Here is a 12,129-nt window from a genome sequence, read left to right as displayed (position 1 = left end):
AACGCTTACCACGAAGGGGTAATTTGAGTTTCGGGAACAGGAAAAGGTCGCACGGCGCCAGATCTGGCGAATATGGTGCCTGAGCGATGACAGTGGCGTTGACAGCCGTCTTTGGTCAAAAAATCGCGTACAACTGTAAACAATGTAATTGATAGATGGCGCTCAAATCTATACCATATGTCAAGAAAGGGTGTACCAACATAACAAAAAAGAATTTTTCAAGAAGGTCTATTACTTAAGGATTGGTTAACAAACAACAAAATCCGGATACTTTTTGAGCAGAAGGTATACTGCATAATGAATACATTTAAGTTGAGGGTTTATTTAGTTGAAAAATTTAAACACATTGTAGAATGCAAGTGCAAAATCTTATATGCTTTGCAATAAAAACAATGTTGTTTTGTGTTTCTAAAGAGTTTGTTTAAACACAACATAGTTCTGCTAATAGTGGTAATTATTAAAAGTTGTAGGTGAGTTCTTTCAAAAAGGTATATAAAGCAGAAAAAAAAAAGTTTAGTTATTATTATTATATTGAGCCTTTTCCGAATTAGCGCATCTGGGCACTTTTACTCTTTGATAGCCGGGGGGTTACTGCAGAGTCCCACCATCTCACTGAATAATTTATGTATTATTCAACGACTGATCTAAGATCTGCGTACCGCTCCGTGTGGATAGTGATTACTTTGAGATTAGATAATATTAAGTATGATAGCCTATCGGTTTTCGCATACAGCTTCAGGCCTCTGTCCCTTATGTATTTTTTGACCGAATCCAGTCTAAGGTCTCTAGGTTTTTTCTAGGGTCTTATTCATAAATATTTGAAGCAAATGATTTACATGATAAAATTTTTATTTTAGTACCCTTAACTAATATTAAAAATAATTTTATGGATTTTGATAACACTTGGGAGAGGATCAAATTCAAACAATTTCGTTATATATATTTACAATATTTTCAAAAACGTAAGAACCTGTTCCATTGTATGGCGCAGAATCACTTACCAAAGCAATAGCAGCACCAACCATGAGCAGCTGCAACATTTTTTGAATATTTAAGAAAATATGTAAGCAGAATTTTGCTTCCTATTTTTGGTGGTCTTTTACTTGATTTTAAATCAATTTTCTGCTATTTTCTACGACTTTAAACAGTTGTAATCAGCTTACTTCACGATAAAAAATAATATAAAAAATAAATAAATTATAACGTATTTGTACGAAGAATAAGTAAAATAAATTTAATAAAACTTGGACCAGGCACCATTGTATTCTTTATTTCTTATGATAAAAATTCAGAAAGATTAAAAATCAAAGTGACGTTAACGTTTAGAAGAATTATACGGAAACTTTTGCTTAGACTTGATATTGAATTAAACGACCTCACATTAACGATGTCCCAACTAGTGCAAGTATTAAAACAGAGTTCGGTGAATCAGTTGTGGAGCATACTAGAGGAGGATTTAAGGGGTGGAAACATTTCTGATTTGAGGAGATAAAGTGTCCCTGCTTTGAGCAGCTGTAGCCCTCTGGCTTGAGGGGCGAAGCTGAAGCCCCCTGGCTTAAGAAGCTGAGGTTTTCTGGCTTGAGGAGCTCAAGCCTTCCGTCTTGAGAGACTAGCAAGACCTTCTCTTGCGAGACCCGACCGGAGGTGTAAATCTGGTACCACGGGGGTCAGTGCCCTCAGCTTTTGCTGTCCTGACAATTGAGGATGGCTCCTTAAAGGGAGTGTCGTGGTGGCTGTGGTTAAGACACAAATATATGCGGGTAGAATGATTGTATTTATTACACTCATTTCATTCATTCTTTATTGATTCATTCGTACATTTCACTCATTTACTCATTCATTCATTTGTTACTTTCATTCGATGTGGAGTTGCATTTTCCAACTGGGTGCTGTGACCCATAGATCAGTAGAGGCCTCGCTTCTTACCAAGAAGTGAATTATGTCCAAACAAATAACTTCAACTGGTACCGGTGGAATTCCTTGAAGTTCCAATGTGGCGTTCATCGGCGCAATATACTGATGCGTGTGTTAAGACCACAGTGATGTTAAGCCTTCACGGCAGGTAGTCACGTTTAACAATTCTGAACTTCTGTCTTGAGAGACTGAAGTCCTCTATCTTGAGGGATTGAAGCCTTTTCTCTTGATGGATCGAAGTACTCTAACTTGAAAAGCTGAAACCCTCTGTCTTTAGACACTGACGTTGATAGACTCTGTTTTGATGGGCTGAACTTCTCCGACTTGAAAAATTTAAGCACTTTAATAAAAAGTATTCTTGGCTGAAGAGGTTGAACACGGTGGGCTAAAGGGGCTGAGACGCCCCTTCCCTAAATCAAGCAAATGTCTATATTAATATACATGCTCTTTTATATTATATAATACATCATAACCTTTTTATTTAAATTTTATATCCGACTATAGGTGAATTTTTGTTAAAATTAAAATTAAACGTTTTTTTTATATTTTTTAATATATTCCATATTTCGACACTCCTTGGGAGTCATCATTAGGATCCGGATCTGGCATAAATTAATATTAGGCCTTTTCTTTTGTAAGCACATCACAAAAGAACAACTGTTTATTATAAAAAAAACATATGAAGCAACAACACTGCTGCCTTATTTAGTCCAACCTTTTTAAAATCGATTAACTAATAAGCAGTTAAAATCACATCGTTGCCAAGGCTAAAAACTCGTCTATTGTGAATGATTTTTGGAAGTACATAAGAAGTGTCCAGTTAACTGTGAACGAATGAATTCGTTAATGCTTCGTATTTCGTGTCGTCATTGATCGTAATAAATACGTTACCTTTTCTATTTATTATTTCACTGTGAAAAGGCATTAAAATTGATATTTTATTCACAATCATGTAAAAAAATATTCTCACCAATAATTGCAGAGAATTATTATTTATTTTCGAAAACTTGAGTTTAAATTTTAATAGGTGATTTGCATATATCGATAGTAGTGCTTATTTTATTTGTTTTTTCGTGACATGCTTAGAAAAGAAAAGGCTTATTAATAAGATCTATATATAAACGTCATGCTTTTGATTCCATAGTCTATATTGCAGTGCAGTATAGAGGTCGAAAAAGAAATTCAAAATTTATTAATATATCATAACTATTTTATAAAATAAAATATTTTTATGAATTAATAAAATTATCTGAAAATCTAAAGTATTCACTTGGACGAATATGCCATGATCACTTTAAAATCAGATTTTCTGCTAATAAATTCGCAAAAAACATTTCTCACCGATATGTTGCAGTTTAAAATTTGTAATCCTGTAAGCAACACTACACCGATCTGTCGCTTAACATATATGTATGATAATCATTGAATGCTTAACAGGCTTTTACATACTCATATTATTAAAACGAATAACCTCGTATCAATGTAGTCTATATTTTGAAACCTTTGAGTGTTTTGTTGGAAAAAAGTGGTGAGACAGTGGTGGCAAGGTTGCTTGTTCTGTTTAAGTAAAATTTAAAAGTAAAACAAATTTCACGAAACTTCATGAATATACTGCAACTCCCATAAGGTAACTTTTTCATCATAAATTTAGCCAAAAATAATAAAAAGAAAATATGTATGTTTAAAACAACAACAACGACAACAATAGCGGCGGTAACAAAAAAATAAATAAGGTTATATTACAAAACATGGAATCGAATAAAAAATAAATGTATAAATAAAATCCTCATACCATCTCGGTAGAAAAATGTGTCTGTCTGCATGCATGCAGAGAACGCCTTCAGCTGGGATTTAAACTTTGAACATGATACTAATCTGTGTTTTGACATTTTGCATATATTTTGCTTTATTTACTTTGCAAACTCTGCGCAGATTTATTTAAACTTTTCTAAAATTTACTTTTTTTATGTTTATCATTTTTATCTATTTTGGATACTTTTCGAAAATAGAACGTAACAGAACGTAACAGAACGTAACGGATAAGTCAGATACCTTCAAGTATTTCGTTGACAATTTTTGAATTCATCAAGGCACACTCCTCTACTCCGTTACTGAAGCAACCAGCAAGCAAGCCTTATTGACATTTTGGTTTCGCCCTAAAAGTATGCTTTATTCCATTCTGAATGCATTCTATTTCGCTATTAATTGAAGTTAATCGCAGCAACTTTGCAAATTCATCGAACAGTAACGAAATGTGCACTTTTCCGGGATAAATTGAAATTTCAAATTTCAAACTTCAAATTTGTAGGTATCTTCGGCTATTGCAAGCAGCGTTGCTGTTTCTTTTTATTTTCTTACCAATCAACTTTTATTCTTCAGAATCTTCAGATTTTTATGAAGTTAACATTACTGGCAAGTTCTCGTAGTCAACATTGCTGCTATTGTTGCTGACAGCACAATTTTAAACTGTTGCTTTTAATAGTTTTTTTCTCGTATTTTTTAGCTTCATATTATATACTATGTCCCTTCACATCATAAGTTTACCAAACAGGAAATAAAATCAGAACGTATACGTCTCTTGTGTTTCAAACGCGAGCTCACTACCTTTTGAAAACTTCATATTACATTGACATGTGTTTTCGTTTTTATATATAAGTTTTGATTAAAAAGAGCACAACTAAAAGTTTACTAATTAAATTACTTTAATAGAATATATAAAAAATGTTGACTACGATAAAAATTTTTTTTAATTAATTGTGTGTCTCTTAAAAGAGAGAGTTCAGTATCCTTTGACATTTCATATTAAAATACTCACATGAAATAATATTTAGGGGAAATATTGAAACCAAGCTTAAATGAAGATAGTAATAAGTACTACATACCCATCAAAGTATCCCTGCGGGTAAGGAATTTAGAATATTCACGCAGTAGATATGCTTGTCGTAGAAGGCGACTAAAATTCCGGTGCCAATCCGGTACTTGTATAGGAAGTACGTATGGTAGTAAGTGAGCAGGCACTTGCGCCATCTGACCAGAGATTATCCGATCTGGTACCATGGGGGTCAGTGGCCCGACAGCTCCGGCTGTGCTGACCATTGGCGTTGGACTCGTGGTGGCTGTGGTTGATACCCAAACTTACGCGGGAAGAATGTTCAATTTTGGTTCACATTCGCCGTGGAGTTGCGGTTTCACCACCGGGTGCTACAGCCCATATTGTAGCAGAGGTTGTAGGTAGGCTTCGCTTTAAACCAAGATGGAAGTTATGACTTATACACATTTCTTCATTGGTACCTGCGGAAGTTAATTCCAAGGGAGCGCTTATTGACGCTTTGTATCAAGATGTTTGCTTTTGAGTAACGTGATGTTAAGCCGTTGCAGGCAGGTAATCACGTAAAACACATAGAGACTTCTACTCAACAAAAGAGTGTGTGTACTATAGTGAAAATATTTCTCAAGGGAGTAGAAATATGTTGTGCATAGTCAACGATGTTACACGATGTTAAACGATGTTACTTCTAAATTAAATGCATTTCTAAAAAAATCATATCAGTTCACCTTAAAAATGTGTGCACTTCAAATTCTTGCAATTTGAACAATTGTTGCCATTGAATTTTCAATTTAGAACACGGTTTAAAGGTGATTTTAAATAGATTTTATATAAGTTAATGTTGCTGATACTTTATGTCATAAATACTTAGTATTCATTTAGCTAAGGTTGCGACCGTCGAAAACGTGATTCAAATATGCTAAATAGCATGCAGGTGCTATCATAACCATTGCTCTTTCCTGTTAGGGTGCAACGTACATTACCGACGATTATATTTCCCGTGGCGCATTATATAAGCAACAGTTCCTGTTGATGCTGCTCGTCTTACTATTAATTTAGACTATAAGAATTGATGTAAGATTTTGTCAGTTTAGTTACTAAACGAGGTTGAAATAAACAGAACGGAGTATTCCGAAAAACCGAATATCGAGCATAACTCATTGATTTACATATTATTTATATTTATTATTTATATTCATATATGCCTATATTATATATTATATATCATTTGATCACCTATTTGGCTTACTTCAAGCATATAGAGTCTAGGAATATACGTCGTTGAATTGAGAACTTTCGTGAGTACACTATTCTTCCGAGCCTAATTTCAAAATTATTTTTTATCCAAGACAACATCAAATTAGGGACATAATCAATGTAGTGGAGGCTTTACCCCATACAGTCCCTTTCTGGTCTGAGTCTAAAAAATAGAGAGTAGAATTAGGGTTCTAGAAAGAACATAGTAAAGAGAGATTAAAAAAAGCAAAACGAAAATCAAAAATGTATATAACATGCTCCACGTAATTTTAAGAAGAGATCAAATAAATGAAAGCATTATAAGAACAAAAGAAGAAATATAGAGCGTTTTCTGTGGCTTGCAACTGTGGCAAAAAACGCTTGCTGGTCTATATTCGCTAAGCCTGACATTAGCATCACTTTTGCTATCTGTCAAATGTCATGTTTTCGCAAACAGGAAATCTTACATATGTATACCTAATGCAAGCAAACACCATTTTATATAAAAATAAATAATTGATATAAAATTTAAAATTAAAATGAATACAGAATTAAAAGAAATGTTAAAAATGTTGAAAATTTCAAAATAAAACAATGGAATTTTTCCTTTTTCTCAGTTTTCAAATTTATAAAATTTTTGAATTTTGTTTTAATTTTTACGATTGGGATTTTCGTTGGAATTTTTAAAGAAGGTCCTCAATAGTTCATTTCATTTCAGCCAGTATAAGCCAGCAATTTGCTGGCTTTTGCCACCCTTCGAGTCAACGAAAACACTTAGCAGTGATAATAATACCAATTGGAAATTTAAAATGATCATGATCTTCTTATTAATACATATACTCTGATTTATTTGTTTCGAATGTATGGTATTGTTTGTTGCAATTCAACTATTTCTATACTCAAGAAGCAAACAAGCAAAAAACAAAAAATTTGAAAATGAACCTTCATCTTATGCATCTAACCAATTTACTTATCATAAACAAGTCTCTTTATATTATGACCTAATGTCACATTCATCACTTCTTTAATCGTTTCACTTGTGCTGTAGAGCAGCGTGGCCTCTATAGTGAAGTGCTGCAATTCATCCCTGACAAAAACTAGATTAGTTAAGTGAAGTATTTGTAGTTGGTTGAGCAAAAGGCAACACATAAACCAAAGCTAAACTACACTTAACGAAGCATATAAAATGTGCTTAAAACTGTTAATCATTAATCAAAATTAAAACAGCTGTTGTTGTCGAATACGGTGGAATGTTATTTTATCTGGAAAAGCGTAGCATACACTTAGGCGCAGCAAAAGAAAAGTGTCAGTCATTAAATGTGTAATGCGCAATGGATTTGCACGGCAACCGACATTGGTTACTGTTGAGGTTTTTGTTAACAAATTTATGGTTGAATTAATGCAATGAAAATGAAAGTGTACAAATGGTTCATGGAAATTCCTGTCACACTTTCGAATACTGGAAAATCTTTGTGACCCCGAAAAGATTAATAGTTTTACCGGCAAACTTTTTAATTTAGATAAATCAGTGCACGGTGAAGTTTGTTTCAAAAATAAATACAAAATACAAACATTTGAAAGCAGAAATGTTGGCTCGATTTACGCTGCACTGTTGTTGTTTGTATGTTTGCTGTTCATATCGAAACACAGAAATATGATGCTATTTATAGAATTAAGCTTAAGCGAACTGTTTTTACTTTATTGCTAAATTCTTTTGCTGATAACTTGAATGTAAGCTTTGCGTTAATGCAATGTTAACAATATAACTAATCCCTGAAAGTATGCAGCACTTAAGTTTTCGTAAAAATACATTTGCAATGAATTTTCTCATTTCATTTGTTGTGTGGGTATGTATGTATGTACGTATGTATGCTGTGATCTGTTTGATTGTGTATACAATATTGTGCCATATTTCAACGCTGCTATTTATTTTATTATGCAACAAACGTAACGCAACACCAGCAACCAAAGCTGTAAGATTAGACACCGCAAAGAAAAATAAACGAAGCAAAATCCAAAGCCTCTGATTATGAGCGTTAGCCTCTTTTCTGTTTGGTTGGTAGCTGCTGGGTGGTTCGGTAGTTCAGTGGTGAGTTTGTTGGTTGATTGCTCTTTTTGTATTCATAAGCTATATTGCACGCTGCTATGCTGTTGTGCTGTTGCTGTTGTTATAGTTGTTGTTGTTGTTGTCGTCGTCGACCAAGGTAATAACTGACAACAAAAACAGTTGTTGATAATTTTGGTAGACGCGTTCGCAAAAACTCCTCTTTGCTTTTTCGTGAAAAAACATTTTTTCTTAATAATTTTTATTATTTTTATTTTTTGTCAAGTCATAAAGTGTATTTTATTTTGATTAATGTTTCGTTACATACCTTTAGGCGCAAGTATATTATTAAGTTCGCAGATTTCCATTTGCAGTTTTATTACTTATTGCTGTGGTTATTTTTACACATTTTTTTTACTTTTTTTAACGTTTTTAAATTTATTTCAAATGAATCATTTGTATGCAAAAATAAAACAATTATTATTTTTGATTTGTGGCTCAAATGAAAGCGACCCTAAAAATAAATTCTATTCAGTAAAATTTTTGTGGTTAAATTAATATCATTTGGAAGTTAAAAAGTATAAAAAACTATACAAAAATACATTAACTAATAAAAAATTTATGCATTTGAATTTAAAATTTATAGTATGTACATATGTGTCTCTAGGTTTCTGCAATCAAGGTTTCTACTGCCTTTACTACTATAGATTATTCTAGTTTAAATTAATTAAAGAAATATTTAACCCATATATTTCCGAATTTTTTAAGTTCCTTGTAATTTACACATACGAACGTGCGTCACATGACAAAAAAGTTAAAGTTGGCATCATTTATATAAAATTATTATATTATTTCATATAACACTTCAGTAAACGCACTTTTATCAAAACAACACAAGATAATTTTAAACGTAATTAAGACTTTTCTTTTTATTATTTTTAAATAAAATAAAATTACTCTTAATCTTTACCTATGCATCCAAATATATTTTAACCTTCCAAGTATTCTTCTTCCATTTTCCTACAATACACTTATGCCCACATTTTTTCAAATTTTGTAAGCAATTGTTGAAGCCAGCTTTCGGAGTAGTCTTTAAAGCACGTAGCTTATCGATTTATTGGCATTTGTATAGAAATGATATCGTCAAAGTGCTCGAAGTCGAACCTTATGAAGTATCCAGAAGTCATACAGTGCTAAATCAGGCATGGTCTTATAGTTGTAAAGCAATATCAGTTGAATTTATAGAAAAATGGTACCGCAAAACTAATATAATGTGAAATGGAGCATTGTTATGGTACAAAATTTAAAAACTGTTTGCACATAATATTGGCTTCCCACATCAAGTTCCAATAATATTTTTTGTTAAATATTTAGTTCTGCAAAAGGAATACATAATGCATCACCCAACTATAATCAACGAAAACTGTTAACATGACCATGATTTTTAAGTGAGTTGAGCCAATATCTTCAGTTTTGGTCCTTTGCACTGCATTCACTTGGTTGATCAAGCTGTTTCCGGATCGTTTGTGAAGAGACAAGTCTCGTCTTCAGTTATCATGTATTTAATTTTATTTTGTTTGTCAAAAAACATAATTTGTAACTTTTATTAATTTAAAATAGAGTGAAAAATAATAATCTACATACCTGAAATAAATTAAAGCTAATAACACTACTGAATGCCATCCTTTACAATTATAATAATCAACTTTTGAAAATTCGCACATACAAATGGTGTTTAGACCATGTAATTTTAACATTCGATTTGCAAACAGAAAACATATGATTTCCTTAATTTCGGGCAGCATGTGAACACTTTCTAAATTAACTTCATTTAATTTTAACGAAATTGTGAAAATTTAGCTGACTGAACATACCAAGAATACCTTTCAAAGAACGGAAAATCCGCCCATTTCGAGTGTAACGTAAAAAAATTATTTCTAAAAATTTATTTTTCATATTATTTTGACACACGTATTAAATACTACATTAACATCAAATTCCTCTCTTTTGGGGTTGCAGTATAATAATCTCTTACTACTTGCTAATCATATATTAACTTTTTAGTAATATGGAAATCAATACATTTAAATAAGTAAAGTATAATAAATAAAGTGTAAGAAACAAATATGTATAAATATATAAAATCATATGTAAACATTTAAATCAATCAATTTAAGTCAGCTTAATTTGCTTAATCATGTAATATAAGTCCTTTTCGGTGGCTCGCAAGTCTAGCAAAAAACGCATGCTGGCCTATATTCGTTAAGCCTGACATTGGCATCACTTTTGCTATATATCAAATGTTATGTTTTTGCAAACAGCAAATGTTACATATGTACACCTAATGCAAGCAAATACCATTTTATATAACAATAAATAATTAATATAAATAAAAATTAAAATGAATACAGAATTAAAAGAAATGTTAAGAATGTTGGAAATTTCAAACAATGGAATTTTACTTTTTCCCAATTTTCAAATATATAAAATTTTTGAATTTTGTTTAAATTTTTGATTCCATATGATTTTTGACATATGATTGCAATAGATCTGCTCCACATATGGACTCTCAGGAAGATATGCTGATTTAAGGTCCGTCATCAATTAAAAGAGAAATAAATAATATGATTTTTTTTTAGTCTAGTTAAAGCCTAGTGTGGGGTAGAGATAAGCCCCCCAGCCATTATAGAGTAAAAGTGCGTAAGAGCACTAACTCAAGAAGAAGAAGAAGAAGAAGAAGAAGACATATGATTTTTGACATAAGATTGCAATAGATCTGCTCCACGAGCTACTCGTTGTAACTTTGAGTAACTATGTGTATACACAAGTGCGTTCCACCAGCAAATTTTCGAGTAAATGAGAGCATCTGAAACAGCGTAACATCCCTGTCGAAAATTAAAAATGCTACACAGACTTTACTCGTACAAGTACAAATTTCAAGTAAAATTTGTGTTGATGTGAGAATCAGCTGTTTAGGTTTGAATTTAAACTTTTTTGTTGTTTATTTGCGCAGCACTGGTGTTCTCACCAGATTTTACAGAAAGCTGTCCCATGAAAATCTGTGTAATGTGTGCAATTTTACACTTTATTTGTGTTACGCTCTCAGTTTGTGCTTTACTTGTGTTTTACTTGAGTTTTACTATGAGTAGCTTGAGGAACAGACCTACTATAAAACAATTGTGCAGTAACAACACAATATGCTACTACTTTCGATTTTAAGTGCTTTTTGTTAAGAACTTGTGCGGTAAATTTTGTACCATTTGGAGCAACGAAATTTAATTTTTCACTCAAAAAACACAAAAAAAAAACCGCACTCTTTTTACACGCATTGTGGTAAGTTTTTCCAAAAATTTCGTTCTTATAAGTACCGGAAAATGTGAAAAGGTGAAAAATTTTATTGATTTCAGCTGGTGTTAGTGTACTTTTTACTAACACTTTCAACAGCTCCACGGCAAATTGTTATGCGAAAAAACAAATTTTAGTTCACAATGGACCTAGGTATTCCTTGGCACATAGTATAAATATACCATAAAGTCTTAATAAATATATCAACTTGAATTGTTGGTACATTTTTGTATTATCAATTGTGAATACACATTTTTCAAACATGAAAATTTTTAAGATATGGCAATATTCCTATTTGATTATTAATGTCACAACTTGTGTAAAAAAAATTTAAATAGGAACTCATTTGTAATTTGAACTCTCATCAATAAGCAGCGAATATGTATTGTTTAGTCAGTTATTAAAGCATTTAAGCATTATTCTATATTAAGCATAATTGTCGTATATGAAATTAAAAAACTAATAATACACTTTTCTTTTTATTTTAGGTTGAATTAAAACAAAAGATTTATGTTGCACCTTGTTATCTTGATGAGGATGTTATGGATCATATTATGCAAAATCTTTGCAGTCATAGTGAAGGCCAGCTTCATGGGGACAACGGTAAAATTGTCAAAATTATTAAGATAGTAAACCTAGGTACGGCTTTTATAAACCCTTATACTTCCGAAGTGGAAATCTGGGTGACTTTCATAGCCTTAGTAGTGCGTCCAGTTAAGGGTGAAGTCGTTGATGCAGTTATAACACAAGTGACAAGTGTATT

The 12,129-nt window shown here is 32.0% G+C and overlaps 1 protein-coding gene across 1 annotated transcript in view; it reads left to right on the top strand.

Moving 5' to 3' along the window:
• Positions 1 to 11,695: 11,695 nt before the first annotated feature.
• The window catches only part of LOC119688598 (DNA-directed RNA polymerase II subunit RPB7-like), a 1,035-nt gene continuing 601 nt past the window's right edge, over positions 11,696 to 12,129 (top strand). Inside the window, exons 1-2 of the mRNA XM_038103271.1 lie at positions 11,696 to 11,758; positions 11,855 to 12,124. Of these exons, the coding sequence (XP_037959199.1) occupies positions 11,747 to 11,758; positions 11,855 to 12,124 (282 nt within the window). The 5' untranslated portion in view covers positions 11,696 to 11,746. The remainder of the gene's footprint in view (positions 11,759 to 11,854; positions 12,125 to 12,129) is intronic.

This window comes from Teleopsis dalmanni, chromosome X (assembly GCF_002237135.1).
Source record: "Teleopsis dalmanni isolate 2A chromosome X, ASM223713v2, whole genome shotgun sequence".
Classification (NCBI taxonomy): Eukaryota; Metazoa; Arthropoda; class Insecta; order Diptera; family Diopsidae; genus Teleopsis; species Teleopsis dalmanni.
The sequence above is the reverse complement of the archived record's forward strand: the minus strand, read 5'-3'. Positions and strand labels throughout refer to the sequence as shown.